Source organism: Castor canadensis, chromosome 8, assembly GCF_047511655.1.
Source record: "Castor canadensis chromosome 8, mCasCan1.hap1v2, whole genome shotgun sequence".
NCBI classification, from domain to species: Eukaryota; Metazoa; Chordata; class Mammalia; order Rodentia; family Castoridae; genus Castor; species Castor canadensis.
In genome coordinates this window covers 21,106,753-21,133,887 of record NC_133393.1, presented here as the reverse complement: position 1 = coordinate 21,133,887, position 27,135 = coordinate 21,106,753, and the positions used below count along the sequence as shown (strand labels likewise).

General features: G+C 52.0%; 2 protein-coding genes across 9 annotated transcripts; one reads left to right on the top strand and one right to left on the bottom strand.

The window, feature by feature from the left end:
- Positions 1-8,819: 8,819 nt before the first annotated feature.
- Hmga1 (high mobility group AT-hook 1) lies at positions 8,820-17,006 on the top strand. 4 transcript variants are annotated; one of them, XM_074082409.1, is made up of 6 exons: positions 8,820-8,962; positions 9,206-9,322; positions 12,467-12,609; positions 14,669-14,752; positions 15,458-15,508; positions 16,819-17,006. In XM_074082409.1, exons 3-6 carry the CDS (start codon positions 12,508-12,510, stop codon positions 16,867-16,869), a joined length of 288 nt encoding a protein of 95 aa, XP_073938510.1. In that variant the 5' UTR covers positions 8,820-8,962; positions 9,206-9,322; positions 12,467-12,507; the 3' UTR covers positions 16,870-17,006. The 4 variants fall into 4 exon arrangements, with proteins under 4 accessions (XP_073938510.1, XP_020019734.1, XP_073938509.1 ...); XM_020164145.2 differs by having other exon boundaries at positions 16,816-17,006; XM_074082408.1 differs by having other exon boundaries at positions 12,467-12,642.
- A 1,120-nt stretch (positions 17,007-18,126) lies between these two features.
- Smim29 (small integral membrane protein 29) lies at positions 18,127-21,896 on the bottom strand. 5 transcript variants are annotated; one of them, XM_074082405.1, is made up of 6 exons: positions 20,570-20,645; positions 20,202-20,275; positions 19,238-19,421; positions 19,030-19,055; positions 18,646-18,751; positions 18,127-18,522 (listed from the first exon to the last, which is right to left on the bottom strand). In XM_074082405.1, exons 3-6 carry the CDS (start codon positions 19,346-19,348, stop codon positions 18,457-18,459), a joined length of 309 nt encoding a protein of 102 aa, XP_073938506.1. In that variant the 5' UTR covers positions 19,349-19,421; positions 20,202-20,275; positions 20,570-20,645; the 3' UTR covers positions 18,127-18,456. The 5 variants fall into 5 exon arrangements, with proteins under 5 accessions (XP_073938506.1, XP_020019730.1, XP_073938507.1 ...); XM_020164141.2 differs by lacking the exon at positions 20,202-20,275 and having other exon boundaries at positions 20,570-20,716; XM_074082406.1 differs by lacking the exons at positions 20,202-20,275; positions 20,570-20,645 and adding an exon at positions 19,613-20,183.
- Between the last annotated feature and the right edge of the window lie 5,239 nt (positions 21,897-27,135).

Sequence of the window (27,135 nt, the reverse complement as noted above, 5' to 3'; positions counted from 1 at the left end):
GCAGCCACCTGAAGCCAGGCTCTGCAGCTAGCATTGGCAAGCCCCTGGCCTTGCTGAATCCATTTCCTTACTGTGACATGGGATGTAACATTACTCCCATCTGTATGTATTGCAGTGATGCACCTGACATATCCAGGCACCCACCCACCCAGCTGGTGCCATAGTGGGCAGGGCACAGCCTCTCAGTGTCAGACTCACTTCCTCTCCATCCCCCAATACTTGATGGTCACCAAAGGCAGCCTCGACCCCAAATCACACCACACCCTCCATCTTTTATTCATTTCTATCCCTTGTGATGGCAAGATACTAATTCTTGGATCTCAGTCTCACTGACTGTGTAATTGGTGCTTTCAGCTCTTGAGAGAAAACACTGTAGATTTCCAGCCTACCAAGCTACTTTCTTAATGTGGATCCATGCCAAGATGGGTGTGGTGGGACATGTCTGTAATCCCAGCACTTGAGAAGCTGAGGCAACAGAATGGTAAGTTACAGACCAGCGTGGGCCACACAGTAAGACCCTGCCTCCAAAAAATGTGAAAAAAAAACCCTGGGGCACTGGTGGCTCACACCAGTAATTCTAGCTACTCAGGACGCAGAAATCAGAAGGATCAAGGTTCAAAGCCAGCAGGGGCAGATAGTTCATGAGACCCTATCTCGAAAATACCCAATACAAAAAAGTCTGGCAGAGTGGCTTAAGTGGTAGAGGACCTGCCTAGCAAGTCCACAAAAAAAAAAAAAAAAAGGAAAAAAAATGGACCCATGTTAATGCTGAAGTGACAGGGGACATCAGGTGACAACCTCACCACACCTCTTTGGGAGAATGATTAGCCTTCTTTAGATGCAGAAAACAGCCATCCAGCCCTCAAACCCCTTCCTGCCTCGGGCAAAACTACTAAGAGCCATATCTGAGCCGTGGGGGTGGAGGGGCAGAAGGAGCCCCTGAGTAGAGGTAGGGAGACCTCCCCCCCAAGCCAAGAGACTGCTGTGGGAGGGACTCTGGGTCACTTTTAGACACCTAAGGGGCTTATGGGGGATCAGCACTCAGCCCCCTGGGGGGCCCTGAGTGCAGGACTAGGCTGGAGGTGGGGGATGGGAGCAGGCTGGGAAGCCCTGGACAAAGGAGCCAGCAGCAGGGTCTGGGCTTGGGAGACAGAACTGTCTTCCTCCTCACTCCCTGAGGCCTGGGAACTGGCAGGGCACCCTGAATGGTGACCCAGAAACCTGGCTGTCAGTAGCTCCTGCCTAGCACTGCCCACAGCAATGGGTGTCCTTGGCAGCTGCAAGCAGGGGAGGCCCTGGGTTTTCTCAGCACACGAGTGGGCCCCTAGAGACCCCAATCCAGTCTCTCAGGTCCAGACCTCAGAGAGAAGGCAAGGGTAGGGGGCATCCCAGACTCAGCATGGGTCAACCACCACATTCACACGGCCCACCCCAGGCCACGCGAGTATTTTAGTCCTAAAGGACCACAGAGCCCTAGATCCCTAGAGTGTAAAAAACAAAGAGGCTGTCCACCCATTTGCAGTGAGACCAAGGTCTCAGAAGACACACTAACCTCCAAAGGACTGATGGGGTGGGGGGCTGGAAGATCAGGAGGCAGAGGAGATTTAAGACAGGTTGGGGGGAAGAGGGCCCTCCCCACCATCATCTCTCCAAGCCAGATTCTAACTCAGCAGGCTCAACCAGCTCCACAGCCTGCCCCCTCCTCTCTCCCACCAGGGATACCTCCCCTCTCCTCCTCCAAGCTCCTCTCCCCTCCCCCAGCCACCTACTTCCTCTGCCCCTCCTCCAGCCCCTCACTCCCTCCTCCCTCCCATTCATCCACGCATCCATTCACCAAACTTTTGCTGAGCATCAAGCCCCCTTAAGCCCGGGTGTGGGGCTTGTGGGTGTGAAGAGGAACAAGGCAAAGCCCTAGAAGAGTCTGACCATCAGGGACAGGGTGTCTCTCCCCTCCCCGCCGTCCCCCCCCCATCCCCCTCCCCCAGCCTCTCCACCTTCATCTTGCTTTCAGTTACACCTCTAGACTTTGGTTGGCCCTCTGGGAGGCTGTGCCCATAGCCCCAGGCAACCTAGGTGGTTCTGGGACCAGGCACCCCCTCCTGCTCATCCTCAGGACGGAGGCCCAGGACCACACTCTCAGCCCCAAAATAGACTCAAGATGAGGATCTGGGGGGTTTGGAGTCCGGCACCCAGGATGAAGCCTCCCAGTCCAGGAAGCACCAAAACACTGTTGTTCTGGTCATGCTCCCTGGGTCACTGGTACAGCCTGTGGAGGCAGAACAGGCCAGAACCTCCAAGCCCCGACTGCAGGGGAGAGGGGACCTCCCCAAGGCTAGTGATTAGTGGCAGTGACAGTCACTCCTGAGGCCTAAAGGCCTTAGGCACTGTTTCCATTTGCATCCCGGATACCTCCCCCTCGATTAGCGATAGAGACAGGAGAAATGTTAAAGATCACCGGAGAGTCCCCTGAGGCCCCAGGGCCTGTTCCCAAAGGGAGTCACATGGGTGGGAGCAGGTGGCTAACATTGTAGCACTTGAGACTGCAGGTCCTGCATCTGGCTAGTGAACACTCAGACTTCCAGCCCAGGAGTGTGGCCCAGGAAGGAAAGGCAAGCTGGGGTCTCAGGCTGGAATCTAAGTTTCCAGACAATGGTCACACACCTATAGTCACTGCCCTCACGCTCTTCCCTCCCGCTGGCCCACACAGATGGCCCATCTCTCTCCCTCATGGGAGGGACTCCATGTTTGCAGCATTTGACCTGCAGAGCCTGTAACACTGGGTGGACTCCAGATTGGACATTGTCAGTTACTTGGACCACAGGGACACTATTTGTTCCATGTCACATCACAAGTAATTATTATACTCACCCAGCCCAACACCCACGCTAGTGAGTTGCCACCACTGCCCCACCACCAAGCAAATCGGCCAGCGGTTGTCAGGTGGCTGCCAACTCCTGAGGAGTAAAATCCTGACAGTGAGTGAAAAGGAAACTTCCCACCATACTGCAAATTCCCCAGCCTGAACCCCGTTGTAGGAAAACCCCTGTCTCCTGAGGGCGCAGTCTTTTCACCTATCACAGGCTGGGCCAACCCATGGCAACTGCTGTCCTCTGCCTTCTTCTCTGCGTTGAGATTTGGGGACATATGCTCTGGGGCTTGACCTTTGTGGATAACAGGAACCATTTCGGGTAATCATTCTTCATTCAACACAGTTTTTGAGTTGGAACACTGCTAGGCCCTAGGGATAGCCCAGAAAATACAGAAGATCCTCTTACCAGTGAAGCTGGCATTCCAGCAGAGGGAACTGGACAGAAAAGACCACATATACCATTCATTACCCATAACAGTTAATAGCTAAGTCAACCTTATGGCATGTTAGAAATTGACATGTTATAAGCAAAACAAAACAACCCCTCCCCCCAGCATGCTAAAGGGGGTGGAGGATTGCATTGCAAGGGGAGCTATTCCATTTTAGAAAATGTAGACAGGCAACACTGGACAGAGACCTGAAGGCAGCAAGAGGGCAAGTCCTCACAATATCTGGGAGAAGAGATCGTCAGGCAGAGGAAACAGCAAGTGCAAAGGCCCTGAGGTGAACTCAAGCCGGTATGTCTGATGGGAGCAGGGGTTAGACTGCAGGATCTTGTGGGCCTTTGTGCAGACTTTGTTTTTGCTCTGTGAGATGGGAACCCCTGGAGGGTTTTGAACAGAGGAGAAACATGCCTTACATTTCAGGTAGAAAGAGATTCAGCACTGGGAATTAGGTCTTACAAAACTGTTGGAAGAACTGGAGAAGCAGGCTCTAGACTGGGCCTCCTGCAACAACAGGAATGAGCTGCTGGCCTCTGCCCCAGTGAGGTGGGTGGAGAGTCAGGAGGCCCCACTGGAATGGCTGAGCCGCGGTCTAGAAACAAGAGGCCACCATACCTGAATCTTGACCCCCAAAGCTGATGACTACAGACTGAACGTGCTACAGAAACCTGTGTCTTGCAGCCCACACAGCAGTTGCCTTCCCCTCACTTCCTTCCTGTAAATTCATTGTTTCTTTGTTGAGACTTAACTTACAACCAAAGCTGTATCTTCAAACAATGTGGAATGCCAGCCTACCATGTCTGTCACATTCCCAAGCCTGTCCCTATGCCACACACCCAGCTGTCCCCACCTGCCACCTGCTTCCATGCCTCAATGCCCCACCCAGGCAGGCGACCCTATTCTATGCTTCACCATGTCCCAATTACAGTACTACACTAGTGAAGTTGGCTGTGTGTGCCTGCTTTCCCCACTCCCCCAGTGTAAGCCCCCTTGGGACAGAAATGTAGCTACCCAGTTCAAGGTCACACCCTAAGTGCCTATCTTTGTGCCTGGAGAGATCCATCTAACCATGGCCAGGTTGGAAGAAGGCAGCAAGCTCACCTGCTTGGAAGTAGAAGCTGTGAAGGGGAAAGAGACACACAATCCCAGGCTGTTTAACTGCTGGACCCAGTAAAATGGGGGTAAGGGCATTAAAGACTGGCAGGGGGTTTTGAGGGACCCAAGGTAACATACATTCAGTTCTGTTCATCAACCTCACCTTTTCTTCCAGTTTTTTTCTGAGATGGATAAGAACTAGGTTTTTCTGGAGATCCAGCCCTGAAGAAGAAAACTTAAAAGTCCAGGAAGTCTTTGGCCATGCAGGATGGGCAGCTGGCTCATAGCAGGAAGGCAGAGAGGTGTCTGCCTCCTGGGCCCTCTTTTTCACTTGAGTTTTTCCCTCGAAAGTTGGAACCAGAAGAGGCCCTCCTCCCACTCTAGGCCTGCCAGGCTTCCTGGCAGCAGAGCTTGTGGTCAGCAGGGCCTGGAGGCCTGATCCTGCCAGATGACCAGATGCACTAGTAGCGGGGTGACTGTCGAGGAGACTGGTCGAACACGGCGTGTCAGGATGATCCTTCCTCTGGCATGCTTCGTATGGGCCAGGTCAGGTCATGTCCGTGGTCTGCTCATAACTATTAATAGTGCCCTTTCACTCTGAAGTGTCCTGCTCATCTGCTAAAGCTGAGCATACAGTTCTGTGATCCAGCGATTCCTCTCCTAGGCATACACCCAACAGAAAATTTCACATCTACTCACCAAGACATTCTAGAACACTCATGGCAGCACTATTTGTAATAGCCTGAACTAGAAACAATCCAACTGCCCTAAGAGAACGGGTAAATAAATTGTGGTCCATTCACACCCTGTAACTATGCAGCTGTGAGAATGAGCTCTGCAGCCACACGCAATAGCGCTGATGAATCCACGCCGAGGAAGGAAACTAGCCCAGGAGAGCACATGCCCCTGTCTCCCTCCCATCCAAGCATAAACAGGCTGAATGCTGGTCACAGGGAAGAGCTGAAGATCCTATTTCTTATCCGGGTGCTGATGACACACAAAGATGTTCATTTTGTTAAAATGCATCAAGTCCAACACTTAAGATTTGTGCATTTTCTGCTTGTATAGTTGTTATGAGCAAAACAGTTTACCTTACTTTTGGTTTTTGCTACTACAGCCCAGGCTGACCTTGAACTAGTGATCCTCCTGTCTAACTAAGTCTCTCAGTGCTGGATCAAAACTTGTGCTGCCATGCCTGGCTACCTTATTATTATTATTGTTATTTTGCAATTCTAGGGCTCTAACCCAGGACTTCACACGTACTAGGTAAATGCTTTACTAGTGCCACTAGTATGGGTTTACTTTTAAAAGTATCCTGGTTTGGACAACAGGTTAGAAAATCCCTGATCTTTTCTTCCTCCTACCCCTCCCATCTACTTTCCATGTTGGACTGGACACACAGCACATCATCACACCTTACTGCCATGTCCTTTAGAGGATGACAAACCTTGCTACCAAATGCAACCATCCACCTATCCTTCCATACAGTCTTCTGAAAAATGAAAGTCAGCTTCCCTGAAATAAAGTTGACTCTAAATCTCCATTCCCTGCCCACTCCTGCTGGGTTTATTGAAGTTCGTTGCCTTGTCCTTGAGGAAACTATACAAGCCAACTTTGATCATGGGAAAATGCTTCTGGTGGGTAAGACTGGTTCTGATGGCAACCAACTCCTTTGACCCTTCCTGCCTTGGCCACCTGGCTGATGTTCCAGGCCTAGAACGGCTCCCTCTCCTGCCTCCTGAGTTGCCTTTCTCACTCTCCTCAGCCCCCCTCCTCAACCCATTCAAATCCCATGAAGGCCACCTTGAGGCCAGGACCTCCCTGACCACCTCCTGTAGCACCTAGTCTTTCTTTAAAGCATCCCTTCCCCCGATTCCCCGCCCCACTTTCCAAGGTGCAGGGAACTTTGTTCACTGACTGTCCCCCAAAGCTTGTAGTAGCTCCTGGTGCCTAGTAACTTAATTAATGTATGTTTTCAACCTCATGGCAGCTCCAGGATCTTTATTCAGTTTTCTGGGGTAGTGGTGGTGTAATTCCTGGTCTTGATCACTCTTAGACGTGAAATTCGCTCGTATTCATTCATCTTTTTATCCCCACCACTCACTCTTGTGCTTAATACCTCAAGAGGAAAGAAAAGGAATTCAGGGCATGTGCTCCAGAAAGCATGGAGGTGGGGTCAGTGAGTAGGGAGGTAGTTATTTGGATTTCAAGGGTGTGGGTAATCCTGGAAGGGAACAAGCTACTATATTTATTTGCCTATGAATTTATTTATACCTGCCTCCTTCCAGAGAGGGTTTGAGATGGCTTACAAAAATACACACAATGCAAAGTAAAAAACAAGTCGGTGAGGAAATCAGGACGAAGGGAAAAGTAAGAGTGGAAAAAGATCAAATAGGCTCGCGAGAAGTGGACCACAAAGTTGGCCAAGTTTTCCAACAGCCCACTGGAGAAGTAAGTCCCTTCTCCTCTCCGCCACCCCTTTCGTGGGGACCGCCACATGTTACTTGTAGACCGGGAGAAATATGCCCCACAGTTAGGCGCGTCCAGGGGAAGGGGCTGACAGGTTCAGGCCTCTCCCGCCCCTCCGGGCCGCCAGCCCCGCAGCCGGGGCCTGGAAGGCCTCGGGGAGGGCTCTGTCGACGCAGAGGCCTGGGACCTGGGACGGGGACGGCTAAGAGCTGAATATGCGCTTCCACACTCAACACTACGAGGGTCCCCGAGCTCACAACTTAGTGCCCGCCAGCCAACTCTGCTCGCGGCCTACTAAGCGCGCGCACGATCGCGGGACACAAAGATGGAGGGAGCGGCGAGCTTCCACCCCGCCCCACCCCCAACATGGTTGCAGACAAAGGGGCAGCTGCCCCTCCCCCACCGCCCACTTCTCCCCGCGCTCCGGCCGCCCCTCTGTGACTTCCTCTCTCCTCCTGGGGCGGCCCTGGCACTTCTCAATAACTGCATTTCACCTGGGCGCGGGGCGGGGAGCAGCGCGGAGGGCGGTTCCAGGGCCCACCGCCAGGCGGGCAGCCCCAGGCCCGCGCCCTCCCCTTTGAACCCGCTCTTGGCCTCCGGCATCTTCCCGCCTGCTGCCCGCGCCCCGCCCCCACCGGCGAGCACGTGCTGCCCCGCGCCCAGGGCGCCATCCCGCGGCCCCGGTGGGGGCTGGGCCTGCTGCCCGCCCGCTCCCCACCCCCACCGGAAACATTCCTGAGGCATTCCTGAAACTTGGAGGCCCGGCCCCTCGAGCTCCCACCCCGCCTCCACTCCGGGCGCAGGGTTTGCCCAGCGTCTCCCACTACCGCCGGCTCTCCTACTGAGGGCGGGGGGGGGCTGGACCAGGGCCTCGGTTGACCGGGGAGGAAGAAGGGGAGCAAAGAAAAACATGAGTCACAGCCGTGTGTCACTGGGCCGCATTGCAATTCCCTGCATCACAGAAGGTGTGGAAGGCCGCCTCGGGGACCAGGCGTGGGGAGGTGCGCGAAGGACCCGGCCCGGCCTGCAAGGCTCACTTCCCCGGCCGCGCCATCTTCTTCCCACTTTGGCTTCCTCCTCGGGTGCATGCAACAAGTCTTTGTTGAGCCAGGCGCCTGGAGGCCAGGCCTAGCGGGCACGGACTGTGTAAACTCGGCTCCTGCCCTCGAGGCGCTTCCAGGCGACCTCTGGCCCACCGTGTATTTATTTATTTTTTTAAAAAAGTAACAATGGAAGGAATGTGGGGCCAGAGCGGGCCCGCGTGTCTCCAAATCACCATGCAGGTCACCCAATGGCTCCTCCCTCTGGTATACCTGCGAACGAGCCAATCGTTTGTTTCGCTTGAAGGCTGCACCTTGATTATGGCTCGCTGGCGGCCGTTAATAAACGGAAACACCTTGGATTTCCCAAGTTTCACGTTTCAATTTCACAAGACTTATGTTTCACTAGCCAGCAACACGCGGGCTGCCACCGACATGCACATGCTGACACCTGTCCGCCCAAGAGATCTACGAGCCGTCTGTTTGGGCGAAAGGAGCTCGTGTAGGCCGCGGAATTCTCCCAACAGGCGCGTCTCACCCCCCCTCCACCCGTGTGGACCCCCGCGGCCCCGAGCGCCCGCCCCCTCACATGAAGGCCCGCGGGGGTCGTTCCCACGCGGCCAGGAAGCCCCCGGAGGTAACTGCTCCAGGGACCTGTTCCTCGCAAGGACGCCCCCACTCTGCCCGCCCCCACGAGAAGCTGCTCCACGAGTCCTCTGCGCCCCTCTATGTGTTATCTCCGCCATGGACTATGAGGAGTGGGCCGTCAACTAAGGTCCCAGCGCAGGCCTCCCGCACAGCCCTTCCCGGTGTCAGCACCCACCCGTGCGGCGGCAGCGGCGGCGGCGGCTGGCGGGCGGCCGCCCTTTTAAATCCCCGGGCTCATTTGCATGGCCCCGCCCCCCAGTGACACGGCTGGCGCGGGCGGGCCCGTCCCCCCTGCCCCTGGGTCGCTCTTTTTAAGCTCCCCTGAGCCGGGGCTGCGCTCCTCTAATTGGGACTCCGAGCCGGGGCTATTTCTGGCGCTGGCGCGACTCCAAGAAGGCGTGAGTTCGCGGCCGCTCCGGTGGCTTCTTTTTTTTATATCTATAATTTAATTAAATTATTTATTTATTGAGGCCGCGCACGGGCCGTGCCCAGCTTCCTGCCCCTGCCATCCTCCGGGGGAGGGGAATAATTTTGTCCCCCCGCCTGGGTGTGACATATAAATACCCGGCGGGGGCCTGGGTGGCGAGCACGCGGCGGCGGCGGCAGTCTCTGAGCGCCTCTGCCCTCTCTCCCGGTTTCAGATCCGCATTTGCTACCAGCGGCGGCGGCAGCAGCGGAGCCAGGCCGGTCCTCAGCGCCCAGCACCGTCGCTCCCAGCAGCCCCGAGCGCGCACCGCAGGCCGGCGGCCGAGCTCGCGGTGAGTCTTCCCCGGGGCCCGCGGCGGCGGCGGCAGACCTAGGGGGGCGCCCGCGCCCCCGCACGCCGCCCTCCCGCGAGCCGCCCGGGGCTGCAGCGCGCGCCGCCGGCTTTATTCCCAGGCCCGGGCGTCGCGGGCCGCGGGCGGGGAGGGCCGCGCGGCGCGGAGGCGGGCGCCGGGGCTCGGCGGCGCGGGGAGGACGCCCGCACCGCATCCCCAGCCCGCGGGCGCCCTGCGGGGGGCGGGGACCCGGGAAAGGCGCGCGGTGGGGGAGGGGGCGCGCGGCTGCGGCGAGCGCGAGTTGTGCACCCGGCGGCGGAGCCTGTGCACCTCGCGCGGCGGCCGCTCCCGCCGAGCCCGGCCAGGGTGGGGGGCGGGGAGTGGAGCGGGCTGCGGCGCGGCGGTGGGGGGCGGCCGGTCCCCGCAGCCTGGGGAAGTTCTAGAAGTGAGGGGGAGGGGCAGGGGCCCCGAGATTCTGTTCGGTCCCACCGGGCCTTTCTCCCGGTGTCCGCTGCGCAGACGAGGCCGGATCGTGGGCCTGGGTTTGGGGCTTCACCCCGACCCCACCTCCAGCCCGGCCCGCTCCTTTTCAGCCCCTAGGGCCAGGCCTGCCCTCCGCCCCCACAAACTGGTTTCTCTGCTTTGCTGGGCTCTGTTGGAACTAGTCCCTTTGACTCCCCGTTTCTGTTTTTTTCTGGGGTTTAATTTTTCGGGGATGGGGGTTTTCTTCCTTCAGCGCGCGCCAGGTTTCCTGCCCCAAGGCGGGCTTGGGTGCCCCCTCTGGCAGGAAGTGAGGCCGGGTGCACCCGCGTGGCGGTGCATGCGGTCGGGGTGCGCTGTTTTCCCGCGCCTGCAGGAGCCGTCTGCGCCCCTCCCCCCCGCGCGCCCTAGCTCCCAGACACACCGGCCTACAACCGCCAGGCGCAGACACTTGCAGAGTCACCCTGGATCAGGGTCTGGAGCAAGGGGCAACAGGGTCTTAACAGCCTCTAGGCAGTAAGCAAAGCGCCGGGCTAGAAGAGTCACCAGGAGCCTACTCCATCCTTCTTAACTTGCTGTATGACCTTGGACCACTCATTAGGCTTGTTTCAGTTACTTTTTTTTTCGTTTAAGTAATGGAGCTGCCAAGATTTTTTCTTAGGGTCATTCCTGCAGACTTGTTAAGCAGTTGAGGGCCACACATTATGTACACTCCGGGAAGAAGCAGACGGGCAAGAAGCACAAAAGGACGTATTGCAAACTGAGGAATTGAGGTTGAGCTGTAAATGTGGCTTCACAAGCCAGGCCTCGCTGTTCTGAAACAGGTGGAAGAGACAAGTGCTTTTTGGCCTCACTAGATAGGGTCTAAGGCCTTCATTAAGTGGGGGCTTTAGCTGAAGAGGGGGCTAGCCGAACGGTCCCCAAGAGTAAGAGGTGGAGGAGGCACCAGATGGCATAAGAGCTTCCAGGAAGACCCGCTAGGGATTCCTAGGCATGCTGGGCGGATTGGGGACTGGCATCGCCCAATGAGCCCTTCTGAGGGGCCTCAGGCAGACCTCATGTGAGGTCAGCACTCATTTAGCTGATTAATTTTGATGTTTAGTTTGAAGGGGACCTGTGGTGTAATATAAGATTCTAATCACTGCCTGTAATTACAGAGCAGACTGAGCCACTAATGATGGAGCAGGATAAATCATCCACCACCCTGTTTAAAAGGGTCTTTTGAGTCTGAAATATTACAAAATAGAATAATTACCAGATAAGTCCTGCCGTCGGGAGGATCTCTTGATAGTTGAGAATGGGGAATTTAAATGCTCCAAAAATCACAAATTTCCAGAAATGTTTTCCTGTCATTGGGTTAAAATTGGGAAAATTGGGTAAAAATCTGAAAAGATGAGACAAAAGTTATTTTCAAATGTTCTCACTCTTTGAGAATTTCAGCGATTATTCTTTAGATACCACCTCAACAGTCTGGATGGGGGTTTCTTGAGGCAGGTGCAGCCTTATTAGCCCTGTTTTTCAGATAATAACAGGCTTTCAGAAGTGCCTTGTGCCTGTACCTTCCTTAACCAAGGACAGGTAGGGTTGGTCCCAGCCAAAATGTGAAGCCGGAGTTCTCCCACGCCCCATGTTTCAATCTCAGACTGGGAGGACTGGCACTGTCCCCAAATACAGGGTGCGGGCACTCCTTGTGATCAAACCCCAACAGGCCTGAGAAGGAAGATGCTAAAAAAGGATCACAAAGCATTTAGGACCAGGCCTGCTAAGGACACAGTAGTACATTTCAGCTGGGCGTCAGTGGCTCACCTGTAATCCTAGCTACTCAGGAGGCAGAGGTCAGGAGGATCACGGTTCAAAGCCAGTCTGGGCAAATAGTTCATGAGACCCTATCTTGAAAAAACCCATCACAAAAAGGCTAGTGGAGTGACTCAAGGTGTAGGCCCTGAGTTTAAAAAGGGGGTGGAGGGGTACATTTCATACTCTGCCCCAGCCATGTGACTCATGGGGAAAAGATAACTTTCAGCTCCTTCCTTCCCACCTCACCTTCACCACTGCAGGTTCAGTTCCCTCTCTTCCTCAGTTGTCCAAGATTTGCCTTAGGAGAGGGCAGACAGGACTGACTAGTGGGCTCAGCCCTGCTGGTGTTGTTGGCACTTGGTTGGCAGACCAAGTTAGTGTGGTGGTGGTGACCAGGGGCTTGAGGTCCATGGTTTCAGATCTCAAGGTTTCTTTTTCTTTCTACTTCTCTTCCTTGTTTCCTTGGAACTGCCCAGGAATGGATTTCTCAGAAGAGTGCAGAGGGAAGGGAACCCTGCCTCCTGACATTGTAGCATTCCCTCTCCCCCACTCTCTAAGCTCAGTCCCACCATTGACACAGGGGAGCCTCACCCCTCTAAGCAGGTCTGGGCTGGCTGTATCTCATTGGCACCACCCCAGGCAGGACAACAAAGAGGCCTCTGAATAAGAGATAAGGAGTTGATCAGGGCCAACGGCCTTGCCCTACCCAGGCAGCATGCTGTGGGTGGCAGAGCCCTCCTCCTAGGTTGGGTTGAAATTCTGGGGCCATTGGGAGCAGGCAGCTCACATACAGTGGCTTGCCTGGGGGGTGTGGGGTAGGGAGTGGTTGAAGTTGTTTCCTTTGAAACAACTTTTCCTGTCTTCCAGCATCCAGCTTCCACTCTTGACCTGCTCCATAGAGAAGAAAAATGAGTGAGTCGAGCTCGAAGTCTAGCCAGCCCTTGGCCTCTAAGCAGGAAAAGGACGGCACTGAGAAGCGAGGCCGGGGCAGGCCGCGCAAGCAGCCTCCGGTGAGTCCAGGGACAGCGCTGGTAGGGAGTCAGGTGGGTGTTCAAAGCCTTGCCTTGGTTTACCTTTTTGGGCTAGGGAGGTGCCTGGCATCTCAGCAGGTGTGAACATGCATGGAGTGTGCAGAATCGTTTCTGTGTGGATCTTCTTACTCGGTGGTGCTCATAACCTGTATGGGACTGGTTAGCTCCTCCAGGTATCTCCTGAAAGCTCTGGGGGCTGAGGCATTCAAGGTGGCTTGCTTTCTCAAGCCAGTACTCGAAATTCCAGCCATAATCCACCAAGTGGTCTACATGAAGGCCAGTGCTTACACTGTGGTAAGCTACCCACTTTCTTAATTTCCAGGCCACTGGCACCATTTATTTATTTATCTATCTATCTGTCTATCTATCTATCTATTTAATTTTGGCAGTACTGGGATTTTAACTCAGGGCCTCATGCTTGCTAGGTAGGCACTCTACTGCTTGAGCCATTCCTCCAGTCGCTATTTCAATTTTAACTTAGTAAACAGGAATTTTCTAAAATGCAAGTGTAGTTGGACACACTTGGCTGAGTCAGAAGGATCATGAGTTCTAGGCCAGCCTGGGCTCTATCTATAGCAAGACCTTACTTCAAAAAAGTATTATCTAGCCGGGTGCTGGTGGCTGATCCCTGTAACCCTAGCTACTTGTGACACTGAGATGGGGAAGATCATGGTTCAAGGCCAGCCTGGGCAGATAGTTCTTGAGACCGCCCCCTCCAAAATAACCAGAGCAGAATGAACTGGAATTGAGCTCAAGTGTGGCTCAGGGTTTTCATCTTAAGAGTTCAGTACACATAAAATTACTCTGTCTAAGTGCTATAGAAGTTTCTACATACTTACTGTCAGAGTGTGCACTTTCTCACCTCAGGCTGGTAGTGAGTTCCTGGGCCAGTTGCATAGTTCTGGGATGGGCATTGCCCCTGGCTCTGTAAATGGACATTGAAACCCAAGAAATAGTGTTGGGGTATGGTGGCATAGATATCTTAGAACCCTGGTGCTGTTCCTCCCTTAAGGTGCGATGGGGTGAGGTGCCTGCCTTTGTGAGGCATCACAGGGAGTGTGGCCAGCTAGGCCTTGGGCATCTGGGCCACCTGCCATGTGGTAGAAATCCTGACTTCTCACAGAGGCAGCTGTTTCTCAAGGAAGGAGTGGCTGTTGAGGCCAGATTCTTCCTTATTGGAGAAGAGGTGAGGAAGGAATTGAGGTTGGCTCTACCTTGCCCAGTGTATTGGGCAGTCCATCCTTGTCTGTAGGTGGGGAGTGGTGTGCTGTGACCAGTTTGAGTCTCCTGGAAATAAGAGCTGGGAGGAGTCTGGTGAGATTCAGCTGCCACTTTCAGAGTTGGGGTCTGAGGATTCTGCTTATTATTTTAGTTCTCTCTGCCTTCCCCCATCCCCACCTATTGGAACACGCTAGAGGTTACCGTACTTATAAACAGGCCCTTGACAGCCACCCCTAGGAAGAGCTGTGCCTTTATTTACTCTGTAGCTTCTCAGCATTATGCAGAAGTTTATTCTGTTTTGGGTTTATTGAAATTTTGGCAGCAACAATAGCAGGGATCTCTTGGGTCTGGGCGTAATTACTTTTCTCCTGGAGGCAGCCTGGAGGGGTTAGCTCCCAGATGAAGCCAGGGATTCCCATAGTCTCAATCACATTTCATATGAGGGGGTGGCTAACAGTCCTGGCTGGTGCTAGAAACTTGCCATGATATTCTGCAGGGTTGTAAGTTTTCTCACCATTTGCATATGAGGAAACAGAAGCACCAACCTTAGTCATTTTTTTGCCCAAAGTCTGTGGCAGAACAGTGTCTTTGTGCTCTTACACCTTTTCCAGAGGTTTTCTGGCTTGTCTTTTTGTTGGTCCAGACACCTCCAGGGAATGAAAGGAGGGACTTTGTAAAGATGGTCAAGCTATGGCCTTGAGGTCTAGAGGGACTGGTTGCTGCAATAGCTTCCTGGGTCAGTGTGGCTTGCTGAAATAACCCTACTACAATGGGGCAGGTGGTGGCTAGGTCCCTGACTCCCCATCTGTTTTTACAGAAGGAGCCCAGTGAAGTGCCAACACCTAAGAGACCTCGGGGCCGACCAAAGGGGAGCAAAAACAAGGGCGCCACCAAGACCCGGGTGAGTTAAGGAAATAGGGCTGGCCCCATTGGGCAGATGGATGGAGAGCAAGATCCCTTTCCTTATTTCCACAGCCATCCTGTGTGTGCATGGGGGTGGGGGTGGGAGACTAACTTAAGAATCTGCATCCCTGTCCCTGGGGTGGCAGTGGGTCTTTGCTAGGTGTGGAAAATCAGTGAGGATTAATGTCTCACCTTCATGACCTTGGTCCTACCCAGGATAGTGGGAAAGCTAAATCACAAGTCCTGTAGCTTTCACGGTGTGGGGAGAGTAAAGAGCCCCTGCCAGACCAGACTGAGAGTCAACTTCACCTTGGGGTCCCTGGAGCCTAAAGGGGTGGGGACAAGCAGGGAAGGCCAGATTTGTAGTGGCATCAGCCTTTCAGAAAAATTGTTCTTTTTTTTTTTTAAGACACGACTCATATCCTCTGAGTCATGGGTGGAGGAGGGAGTAGGGGGCGGGGTGTGTGTGTGTGTGGAGGAGGAGGAGGGAGTAGGGGGCGTGTGTGTGTGTGTAGGGGGGGGGGGCAAGTGTAGCTGGCCAGTCATCAACAGCTGGTCTGGGAGAGTCCTGGGCTGCCCTGAGCAGAGGTAGGGAATCCTGACCACCCCCCCACCCCCACCCCCCACCCCATCTGTCAGACACCTGATCCTGGAGAGCACTGCCTAGTATTTTACTTAAGGGATGTTTTCTTTGACCCTTTAGAAAACCACCACAGCTCCAGGGAGGAAGCCAAGAGGCAGACCCAAAAAACTGGTAGGTGCTAAGTGCCTCTGAGACTCATTTTGGGGGAGTGTGCTGAGTAACTGATGCCTGATATTGTGTGGTGACTGCACCCTCTGACCTGCAGGACCAGGACCAGGAGTGCTGGGACTTCTATTTTAGAGGTCCAGAGAGGGGAAAGGGGCTATCTGGGGCTTTTGTTTCATATATATATATGTTTGTTACACACACACATGCACGCACGCACGCACGCACGCACACACGCACACACACACACCACCCCCCCCCCGCCCCCCCAAGCTGGCCGTAACTTCATCTTACTTCCACCTCCCTAGTGCTGAGATTATAGGTGTGAACCACTATGCCCAGCTAACCAGGACTTATAAAGGGCTGTGACCATGAGAAGTGAGGAGTTGCAGATACAAACCACACACAGATCCCCCTGATCTGGAGGAGGGAGACCTGTTCCTAGACTTAACTTTCAGGGGAGGATGCTGCGAGTCATCCATGGTGTCCCACCAGTGAAGATAGAAGCAAGCCTGAGGTGTCCTTATATAGCAGGATCCTCTTTGAAAGAAGATCTTAGCTCTCCAGGGTTTGGTGCTGGGTGTCATCTGTCACACCTCACAGGAAAGCACCACCCATTTCTGGGCCCCCAAATAGGTGGTGGTGGTGGACTGAGTCAGGAGACTCTTCCAGGGGTATGGTGGAGTTAAGGCCACAGCCTTCCTGTTACTGACCCTTTCCTACCCTCAACTCACTCCCCAAGGCATTCATTCCTTGAGCTGAGCCACCACTGGGGTGGGTGGGTTAAGGGGCGCTCCTGGCCAGACCCCAAGAGTGAGTAACAGGAAACAAGTTGTTTTGGAGTTTGTGCCTGGCACGGGGGCCGTGGAGCCCTGTGGTGTCCCGACATTCCCGCCCAGTGAGTGAGCCCCACAGCACACGCTTCCCTTCCTCCCCACCCTGGGTTAGGGTCAGCTCTGGGCCACCCAAGGACCCAGATCAGGGGGATCACATACCTTTCTGTAGCTCCTTCCCATTTCCTTCTCTAGAGAACCAGTCACTTCTTCAGTGCCTGGGCTTTGCCCTTCTGCCCTACACTATCCCAGCCTGGGGGCCAAGGGGCCTGGCTGGGTTGTGTGTGAGAGCAGCATGTGTGTGGTTTTTTCCTCCTTTTAAATCCTTCATTTTTATGAATGAAAGCGGCGTGGAGGTTGCTGAGTCACCCACACACTCAGCCCTGACTCATCCCCCTTCTGGAGAGCCTGGGAGTGTGTGTGGGGGGTGGCGTCTAGGAGGGTGGAGGGCCAGGCCCAGAGCTGCTCTGCTCCTCACAGGAGAAGGTGGAAGAGGAGGGCATCTCGCAGGAGTCCTCGGAGGAGGAGCAGTGACCGTGCAGTGCCGCCTGCTCCCTTACCAGGAGCAGCTTCCCCTCTGGGACTGGACAGCTTGGCTCCGCTCCCACCGCCCCACCTCTTCCCCAGGCCCCCCCACCCCCTGCGCCTTCCCCACTGCACACTACAGCACACCAGCGCTGCAGGGCCCCCTGCGGCCCAAGTGGGGAGCAGTTTCCTCTGGCCTTGGTTCCCAGTGCCCTTCTGTCCACATGCACATTCTGCCTCCCTCCCAGACAAGGCTAACGTCCCACTTAGCCGCAGCCTGCCTGCTGCGTCCCGCTCCCTTGTGGAGACATTGCTCTCTGGGTTCCTTCTCTGGCCTCTCATAGAGGGGCCTAGGAGGGCTCCCCTGGCCTTAAAAGGGGCCCAAGCCCCATCTCATTCTGACATGCGCACTTGGCTATACTGGCAGTAGCAGCAGGTGCGGCCAGTGCATGGGGGCCCCGGGAGGCCCTCAGCCAAACTGTCTCTGTCACGAGGTGGGATTCACCCGCTTCTCTTTCCCACCTCACCTAGTTTTGCACTAGGTTGAATTAACCCCGTGGGGTACAGGAGGGAGGGCTGGGATCTTTACCCTTGCCCTGGGATCTAGTATCTACTAGCTGTGATGGAGATGCAGTCACCTATGGCACAGGTGAGGTCAGGCACTTCCCCACCCTTCCGCTTCCACTACTCTAGGCTGTGGCCCTTCCTGCCATGGGGCACTAACAACAAGGAGCTTGCCATGCCCACCTCTTCCTCCCCATACCCCAAGGTTCTGGTTCCATCTTTTCCTCTGTTCACAAACTACCTCTGGACAGTTGTGTTGTTTTTTGTTCAATGTTTCATTCTTAGACATCCATCATTGCTGCTGCTACCAGCGCCAGACGTTCATCATTGCCTCCCCTGCCCATATTCCCCATCCCCAAGATACTCTTCATGGGGGAAGGGGGCTGGGGCACAGCAGGCTGGGTTACCAATCACCCCAGTTCCAGGGAAGGTGGGGTCTGCCCCTAGGATGCTGCAGCAGAGTGTGGGGGGGGTGCCCATATTGACCATGAAGGGTATAGGGACCACCTCTTCCCCTTGTTGGGGATGGGGTGGCCATTTGTCCCAGCCTGGGGCTTCCCTCCAGTTTCCTATTTGCAGTTACTTGAATAAAAAAATTATCCTTTTCTGGAGTTCTTGTGTTTCTGGGCTGGAGGAAAAGGCAGTGGAGGCAGCTCCAGGGAAGGTACCTTCAGCCCCTCTTGAAGAAGTCAACCACAACCCTAGCCACAAAACATTTTATTTACAAATATATACATATGAAGTACTATACATCTGGCTCCATCATCATGAAAACTCCACACTCCTGTGGATTTATGCCAAAGCAAAGTCTAGGTGGGCTACAGAAAGCAAAATTGCCTAACCAGCCACCTAGCTCCTGAGGGAAATCTGTTGATTGGTTGGGGGGGGAGGGGAAAGGGGGGAAATGGGCTCAGAGCTGTGGATAAGGTGGGTTGGAAGAGAAATGGAGCCCTGTGTCCCAGCGAGTGGATGCAAACAGAAGGCGACAGCAGGCTGTGGTACCAAAGGCTGAGTATTGGGGAAGGGGTTCAGTCATGTCTTGACATCCAGCAAGGGTATCCGTTTGTGCTGGTAGCCACTCTGCCAGCCGTGTACCACCTGCGGGGGGAAAGGCCATGCCACAGGGCTGGGCTCTGGTCTTAGTGTCCCTTAGGACTCCAAGGGAGCATGGGTTAGAGCAGGTGTTCCTCTGCTTGACTCCCCTGCCCTAAAAGTGCTCACCTTGGGGTCTCCCACATCAGAAAGCAGCTCCTGCTCAGCCTCATGTAACTCCTCAGCTGGGTCATAGCTGTACATGGGGAGCAGGTGATGTCGAAGCCGGTCCACCCTGGGGAGCAGGAGGGGTTCAGCCTAGGTCCCACCCTACCCCATCAAACACCTGACTGCCTAGTGTCTACTCCTCTGGGGATACTGAGTAGGTGTTTTCCCAACACACCACTGCTACAAAGGGATCTCAGTTATCCGAGGTGAGGGCAATGAAAAACACTCCAGGCTTGTATCCAGGATGGCTGATGGGCATCTCCCAGATACGTTGTAAACTTAGGTGCTACGGGAAAAGATTTCAGGGGTGTGGGATGGCATGGCAGTGGGGGCAGGGACACTCACCGCTTTTTCTTCTGGACATACATTACCTGTAACAGAGACAGCACTGTGTAGGCTGTAGAGCCCAGGACGGCCCACCCTGAGAGGGGACCCACCTCCACACCCTTCATTCCCTTAAGGGACAGCTGAAAGGATGTGTGCACTGGAACAGGCCCACCCAGCCCAGGCTTTAGCAAAAATGTCCGCGTCTGTGTGAAGGAAGGCTCCTTACCACAGCCACCACCACTCCAACCAGGGTGATGAGGAAGAAAGGCCCCAGCACATAGCCCACCATGGAGTCGCTGTTGGCCTGGGGGGCATTGGGCACTGTTGTGTTAGTCATGACATCAGCAGCAGGAGGGTTTGGTGGTCAGCATGGGCAGTGGTGCCTCGGGAGGGTGCCTCTGCTGGGCTCCCTGGGGAGGAAGGGAAGTTACCAGTTGCACCTACAGTGACATCTGGACTCTGGTTCCCTTCCCCAGGGCAGGAGATAGGTGAAAACTCCCAAACCCTGGGATGAGGACCTGGGGAATGTAGCTCCGTGGTGGAGCACTTGCCTAGCACCAGCAAGGCCCTGGGTTTGATCCGCAGCTCATGAACAACCAACCTGGGATGATGCATCCTCCAGATAACGGGTAGGTGTTACCCTTCACTGGCTCTTAGCGGTGGAGAGGGCACCAAATGGAAGACCCAGATTCAGGGCAGGCTTCCTGCCCATTTCCTATGCCTACATCAGGGTGGGGCCCAGCTCACGCTGGATCAACATTTGCTAGTTTCAACTGCTGGAGAAAGGTTAGGTTCCCATCTCCTGCCCCAGACCTCCTGGACACTGAGCTGTCAGCGCCTATCCAGTGGAGCAAAACGGAGGAGAGATTAGGTAAACAGGAGGGAATTGCACTGAGGCCTTGGAGTGGGACGGGAGCATCTGAAAGGGGCCGCCTCAAACCCTCGTCCAGACCTCACACTACAAGCTAAGGACCCCATGACTAGACTGTATGCCCTTCTTATCCCCGTTACCACCCCCGCCAGTGTCTCCCCCTCACCACCATCGGTCTCGTGCCAGAGTGGACACAGTGGGAGGGCTGGACTGTATCTCTGAGATGATGTCACCTCCCTCAGGTCCCCAGCCCGGGGCTCCGCCCCGGTCCCTCCCCTCCTGGCCCGGACGGCGGCGGAGGTGGAGGTTCAGCCCTCACCGACAGAAGCGAAATCATTCTGGGGCGGCTGCACGGCACTGGCCCAAGTTCATGCTCAGGGTTGACCTGGGTCTCTATTGATAGGGCAAGGGATGAGCTACCTGTACCATGTTCATGGGGCACCAGGTTTGCCCGTACCCAGTCGCAAGTTCACCGTCCCAGACAGGGGGACAGGCTATGGCATCAGGCCACTCCTAGGATGCCGGCCAGCAGCGGCGGGAGGTAGTTCCCACTGAGCTAGGAGGTTCGGGAGGTATTGGGAGAGCACCGAGGGGCCACTCCCCACCGGGGCATCCCGGAACCCCGGCACCCCGAGACGCGGACCCGTGCGGGCGCTCTGCAACCCGTCCAACCCGGCCATGCCTTACCTCCCGCCGCCGCAACCGGGACAGGAACGCCCTGGGTTGGCTCCCCGGCCCCGGAAGCGCAGGCGGGCGCGTGATCAAAGGACCCGGGAAGGTAGGCGGGGCCTCATCCCGGGTGCAGCCAATCCGGTGCGGAAAGCGGCCGGCTCTAGTCTTCCGGAACCGCCAATCCAGGGGTGGTGGGCGGTGCGAAAGTGGATACGGCCGGCTTGCAGGGTCTACCCGCTGGCGGTAGGGGGCAGCCGAGGGCTGCGCAGCGGGGGGAGGACAGCCCAGCCGGGCGGCGAGCTTTTTCCCGGCGTTCCCCGGGCTGTGCGCCCGCGCCGCGGAGTCAGCTCTGGGTCCGGCCGCGTCCGCCATTCCTCTGGTTGGAACTCAACCCTTTAGCCGTGGCTTTTCACTGCAGGGCCGGGGCCAGTGCTTGTTGACTGGCCTTGGGATGTGCTCGGCGGTGAGGGCGGCCGGGCATCCTCCCGACGTCGTGAGTAGTGGGAGGATGGTGGGAAAGGAGCCTGGCACGCGGCATGCCCCTAAGGTTAGGCGCCTCCGTTGACCTTCCGATCCCCGGGGCCACGGGCAACTTGGAAAGCTCGGGTCAGCGCTTTTATGGTGCATCGTTAAAATGGCGCACCGTTTCAGAAATCTGAGTATCAGAGTCATATCCTGTGTGTGATTACGGATTTGCCAAATGTTCATCCCCACTGCATGTGATCTGCACTTACCTTTAATGACGTATATCTGTATCTGTCTCTCCCTCCCTATGTATGTATTTATGTACTTTTGTACCAGATCCTCTTCTTCCCCCCAAAATCACAAATGACTAGAAAAACTACATGGGGATGGAAGCCACCAAAGAACATTAAGGTTGTGACGTTTCAGTTAGGCTTCCAGTGGTAATGAGGGCAAAATATGTTCTCTGATAACATTAAAATCAGTAACAAGCCTGGCACTGGTGGATCACGCCTGTAATCCTAGCTACTTAGGAGGCAGAGATCAGGAGGATCGTGATTAGAAGCCAGTCCAGGCAAACAGTTCGTGAGACCCTGTCTTGAAAAAACTAATAACAAAAAAGGACTGGTGGAGTGGCTCAAGGTGTAGGCCCTGAGTTCAAGTATTGCAAAAGAAAAAAAACTCAATAAAAGAGCCGGGCATGAGCAGCTCACATCTGTAATCCTAGCTGCTTGGAAGGCTGAGATTGGGAGGATCTCAGTTTGAGGCCAGCCTGGCCAAGTAGTTCTTGAGACCCCATCTCCAAAATAATCAGCGGAAAATGGTGTGGCTCTAGTGATAGAGCACCTGCTTTGTGAGAGTGAAGTCCTGAGTTCAAACATCAGTCCCACCAAAAAAAAAAAAAAAAAAAACCCTAAAAAATTACCATTTATTAATTCAGCAATTCTACTTTTTTGGGATATATACCCAAAAGAACTAAAACCAGGAATTTGAATAGATACCTGTACCCATATTCATAACAGCATTATTCACAATACAAAATATGCTACATACATACGATGGAATACTTTTCAGTCTTACGGAGTAACATTCTGACACATGCTACAACATGGATGAACATGGAGAACATTTTGCTAAGTGAAATAAGCCAGTCACAAAAGGACAAATACTGCATGATTCCACCTACTGAGGATGCCAGAGTAGTCAAATTCATAAAGTAGAATAGTAGTTTCCCAGGAGTGAGAGGAAAATGGGAATTACTGTTTCTACGTGGACAGCTTTACTTTGGAAGTCGAAAACAGTTCTGGAAATGGACAGTGGTAATAGGTGCACAGCAATGTGAATGTACTCCTAAGCCACTAAATAGAACACACAAATGGCTAACTGGGAGTGGTGATGTTTGTCTGTAATCCCAGCATTCAAGAGGCTGAGACAGGAGGATTGTGAGTTGAAAGCCAGCCTGGGCAGCCACAGGCTGCCCTGTCTTGAAAAGAGTGAGAGGATGGAGATATTCTATGCAAAGAGAAACTAAAAGAGTTGGAAGGAGCTATACAAAATAAATTTTAAATCAAAAGTGTTATACAAGACAAAGGAGGCAATTTATATTGATTAAAAAGGTCAGTTCATCAAGAATATCCAGGAATAACAAGCATCACACCCAACAGCAGAGTCCAAAAACATATCAAGCAAATATCGACAAATCAAGAAATAGACTTTTTTTAAAAACTGTGTGGAATTTTCTTATAGATTTAAACATGAACCTATCTAATGATGCACCTGTTTCACTTCCAGAAAAAAAAAAAGAACATATATATCCTAAGCATAGATATACAAGAATGTTGCTAGTGGCACATTTTAGTTTTCATTTTTAAGTTTTATTTAATTTGTTGTGTTTTGTTTTGCTTTTGGTGTAGGGGATCAAACCCTAGGCCTCACATATGCTAAGCATGCAGTCTTCAACTGGGTTATACCACTAGCCCCTAGTTAATGCTTTTTTTTTTTTTTTTTTTGGTGAGACTGGGGTTTGACCTACTTAACATTTTTTTTTTGATGAATTATAATTGTGGGGGATACAAAGTGATATTTTATATAACTGTGGAATTACTGAATCAAGCTAATAACATCCATCATTTAAATATCACTTAAATATCATTTTTTCCTTCTAGCTACAACTTTGTACCCTTTGACCAACATTTCCCCTTTCCCCTCCCACACCCTAGCCTCTGGTAACTACCATTCTATACTCTGCTTCTGTAAGTTTGATTGTTTTAGTTTCCATAAATGAGAGCATGCAGTATTTGTGAAAGAATAGGTATTTGTATGATAACAGTGGAAGACTTCAATACCCCACTTTCAGTAATGGATAGAGTATCCTAGACAGATCAGTAAGGAAATAGAGGACTTGCAAAAATGCTATAAGCCAACTAGACCTAACATACACAAAGCTCTGCATCCAACAATGGCAGAATACACACTCTTATCAAGTGCACGTGGAACATTTTCCAGGATAGAATGTATGTCAGGTCACACACAAAATCTTAATGCATTAAAAGAAAAAACCTCCTAACAATGGAGGAGATGACTTTCTAAAGGAGAATTAATACTAATCCTCCCCAAGTCTCTTCCAAAAACTTGAGAGGCAGGAACACTTCCTAACTCAGTCTTAGTATTTCCCTGTCATAAATGCCAGACAAAGACACAAAGGAAAACTAAAGACCAACACCTTATTAACAGGGGTGTTAGCTCATAAAAGAATTCTGAATGAACTTAAAAGAACTGAAATCCATATAAAATATCTTCTCAGGCCACAATGGAATGAAGCTAGAAATCAATGGCAGAAAGAAAACCAGAAAATTTGCAAATATCTACAAAGTAACACACTCTTCAGCAACCAATGACTCAAAGAAGAAACCACTAGGGAAATTATAAAATACTTTGATATCAGCGAAGCATACCAAAACTTATGGAATGTAATAAAAGCAGTATTGAGAGGGAAATTTATAGCCATAAATACCTAATCTTAAATCAATCTAACTTTACAAGTTAAAGAACAAGGAAAAGTAGCAAACTAAACCTAATGACAGCAGAAGGAAGGAAATGATAAAGGCAGAAAATGATTAAGAGTACAGATGAATGATATACACAATTAAAGAAAGAAAATTAATAGAATAAAAAAAGTTCTTGAAAAGGATTTTCAAAATGTCAAAATTTAAGTTAAACTAAGAAAAAGAAGACAAAAGCAGCCATTACTAATGGAGACATGACTACTATATAAAATTTAGAAGGATGGTAAGAACATCTGTGTACCCCAACAATTCAGATAATCTGGGTGAAATGGAAAAATTTCTAGAAACACACAAATTTACAAAACTGACTCAAGAAGAAATAGAAAACCACAACAGATCTATAATAAGAGAATCAAAATAAAAAGCATCCTCTGAACAACAAAAAGTCCAGGACCAAATTCCTTCAGTGGTCAAGTCTACCAAACATTTAAAGAACTAACACTGATCCTACTCACTCTTCCAAAAAGCAGCAGAGGAGCTGGACATTGGTAGCTCATGTCTATAATCCTAGCCACTCAGAAGGTAGAGATCAGGAGGGTAGAGGTTTGAAGCCAGCTCGAGCAAACAGTTCCATGAGACCCCATCTTGAAAATCCCTTCACAAAAATAGGGCTGTTGGAGTGGCTCAAGGTGAAGGCCCTGAGTTCAAGCCCAATACCACACATACACAAAAAAAAAAAAAAAAGAAGAGAACACTTCCTAACATTCAATGAGACCAGCATTGCCCTGATACCAAAAAGTCAAAGATTACATAAGGAAACTGTAGCTCAATATTCCTTATGAATATAGATAGCAAACTGAATCTAATAGCACTGTAAAATGGATAATGCGCTATGACCAAAGTGGGTTTACCCAGAGACTGTAGGAGTGGTTCAACATAGAAAACCAATGCATATATCAATAGGACATAATATACCCCATATGTGTTCTCTCTCTTGCTTTCTGTTGCTCTCTCTCTTTCCCTCGTAGGGTCTATGTAGCCCATGCTGGCTCAAACTCCAGACCCTCCTGCCTCAGCCTCCTAAGTGCTGGGATTACAGGTGCACAACCACTCCTCACTATTACTTCTTTCACTCTACCAATAACCTTATTAATGAGGTACATGACATTAGTTATGTTTTACAGTTAGGGACTCTGACATTCCAGGGTCCTGAGTGACTTGAGCTCTCCTTGGTAGTGCATGGTAGTGCACTGTGAGTTAGGCAGGCCAGACTGAGGCCAGAGAATGTGATGGTGGGCAGCAAGATTGTCCACGTGATCATCCCAATGGATACAGAAAAAGCATTTGACAAAAATTTGCCATCTTTCATGATTAACACTCAGCAAACTAGGAAGAGGAGGATAGCTTTTCTGGCAAATGATATTGGAAAAAATTGGATTTCTACATGCAAAAAAAAAAAATCAGCTTGGGCACTGGGGGTGTGGCTCAAGTGGTAGAGCACCCACAGAGCAAGCACAAGGCACTGAATTCAAACCCTAGTGCCCTTCCCCACCACACACAAAAAAGCAAACTAATCCATAGCGCCAGGAAGATGATCAGTATCTGCGTGGACTTGGGTGGGTACAGATAGAGAGGGATCACAAAAGGCACAAGAAACGCTTAGTATATGAATGTGTTCGTTATCTTTCTACAGTGGTGGCTTCAGAGGTGAACACATGTCAACACTTACCAAATTACATATTTTAAGTATGTGCAATTATTATATGTTAGTTCCATAGAGGTTTTTATTTGTTTTTTAGTGCTGGAAATTAGACCAGGGCCTGGACCATGCTAGCCAAGTACTCTACCACTGAAGTATTCAATCGGCTTTTATTTTTTAAGTTTTGTTTGTTTGTTTGTTTGTGTTTGTTTTATTATTTTTTGTGGTACTGGGGTTTTTAACTCAGGGCTCCCTCACACTTGCTAGGCAGATACTCTTCCACTTAAGACACTGGGTACCCTCTCCCCCGCCACAAGTCCCATTTGTGTGTGTGTGTGTGTGTGTGTGTGTGTGTGTGTGTGTGTGTGTGTGTGTGTTGGGTTTTTGTTGTTTTTTGTTCTCTGGTGGGACTGGGGTTTGAACTTAAGACTTTGTGTTTGCAAAGCAGGCACTGTATGGCTTGAGCCACACTTCCAGTCCATTTGCTCTGATTATTTTGGAGATGGGTCGCTTGAACTATTTGCCCAAGCTGGCCTTGAACCTGGATCCTCCCGATCCAGCTTCTGAGTAGTTAGTAGGTGGGTGTGAGCCATCAGCGCCTGGCTGTGTGTTGGGTATTTTTGAGACAGGATCTCACTTTTGTTGCCCAGGCTTGCCTTGAACCTCAGTCCTCCTGATCTCCTCATCTCTGCTGGATAACAGGCATGAACCACCAGCGCCCAGCCAGCTTTTACTGTTTTTTTATTTTCTTGCAGTGCTGGCAATCGAACCTATGACTTTGTTAGGCAAGCACTCTCCTGTAGCAGGGAGGAGGGCCAAAAAAAAAAAGAAACAAACAAGTCTGTGTTCTGATAATGCAGCAAGAAGGAGGAAATGGCATAGCCGGGAGATAAAACTTTAAAAAATCTGAACATGAAGAAGGTCAGGAGCACTGGGGGTGAAGTAGCCAACAGAGTTACATGCAACCATACATGGGTTAAACCTTGCTTTTCGCTTCTGTAACCTGCTTGCAGGGGTGTATAAGGTGACACCCCTTTGTTCTTGGGGCTCAGCCTTTGGATGTGAATCCCATTGAGCTGCTGCCGGCACGATAATAAATATTGCTTCCTGAGAAGCCTTGGTGTCCTGTGTCTCTGTTCGAGTTTCCCGTAACTACCACTGGGAAGCCAGCTACAATCCCTAACTCCAATAAAGCTGTTTTGAAAAATGGAATACATAAAAGATTGCCTTAAAATACCAATGGAGATCCAGGCATAGAGGTTCATACCTGTCATCCCAGCACTCAGGAGCTGAGGGAGGAGGACTGTGAGGTTGAGGCCAGCCTGGGCTACACAGCAAGACTCTTGTCTCAAAAAAACCAAGAGCGAAGAACAAAAAGCAATGCAACACCCACTTGACAATCAGTACATATTTAT

Bases quoted from the DNA above. Each gene is read 5' to 3' on its own strand.
- Hmga1 (XM_020164144.2), top strand. From the start codon at position 12,508: ATGAGTGAGTCGAGCTCGAAGTCTAGCCAGCCCTTGGCCTCTAAGCAG. The intron at 12,643-14,668 runs GTGGGTGTTCAA...CTGTTTTTACAG, and splicing joins CAGCGCTGGTAGGGAGTCAG to AAGGAGCCCAGTGAAGTGCC. The intron at 14,753-15,457 runs GTGAGTTAAGGA...TTGACCCTTTAG, and splicing joins AGGGCGCCACCAAGACCCGG to AAAACCACCACAGCTCCAGG.
- Smim29 (XM_074082403.1), bottom strand. From the start codon at position 20,926: ATGGCGGACGCGGCCGGACCCAGAGCTGACTCCGCGGCGCGGGCGCAC. The intron at 20,276-20,569 runs GTAAGGCATGGC...CCCTATCAATAG, and splicing joins CCCGGTTGCGGCGGCGGGAG to AGACCCAGGTCAACCCTGAG.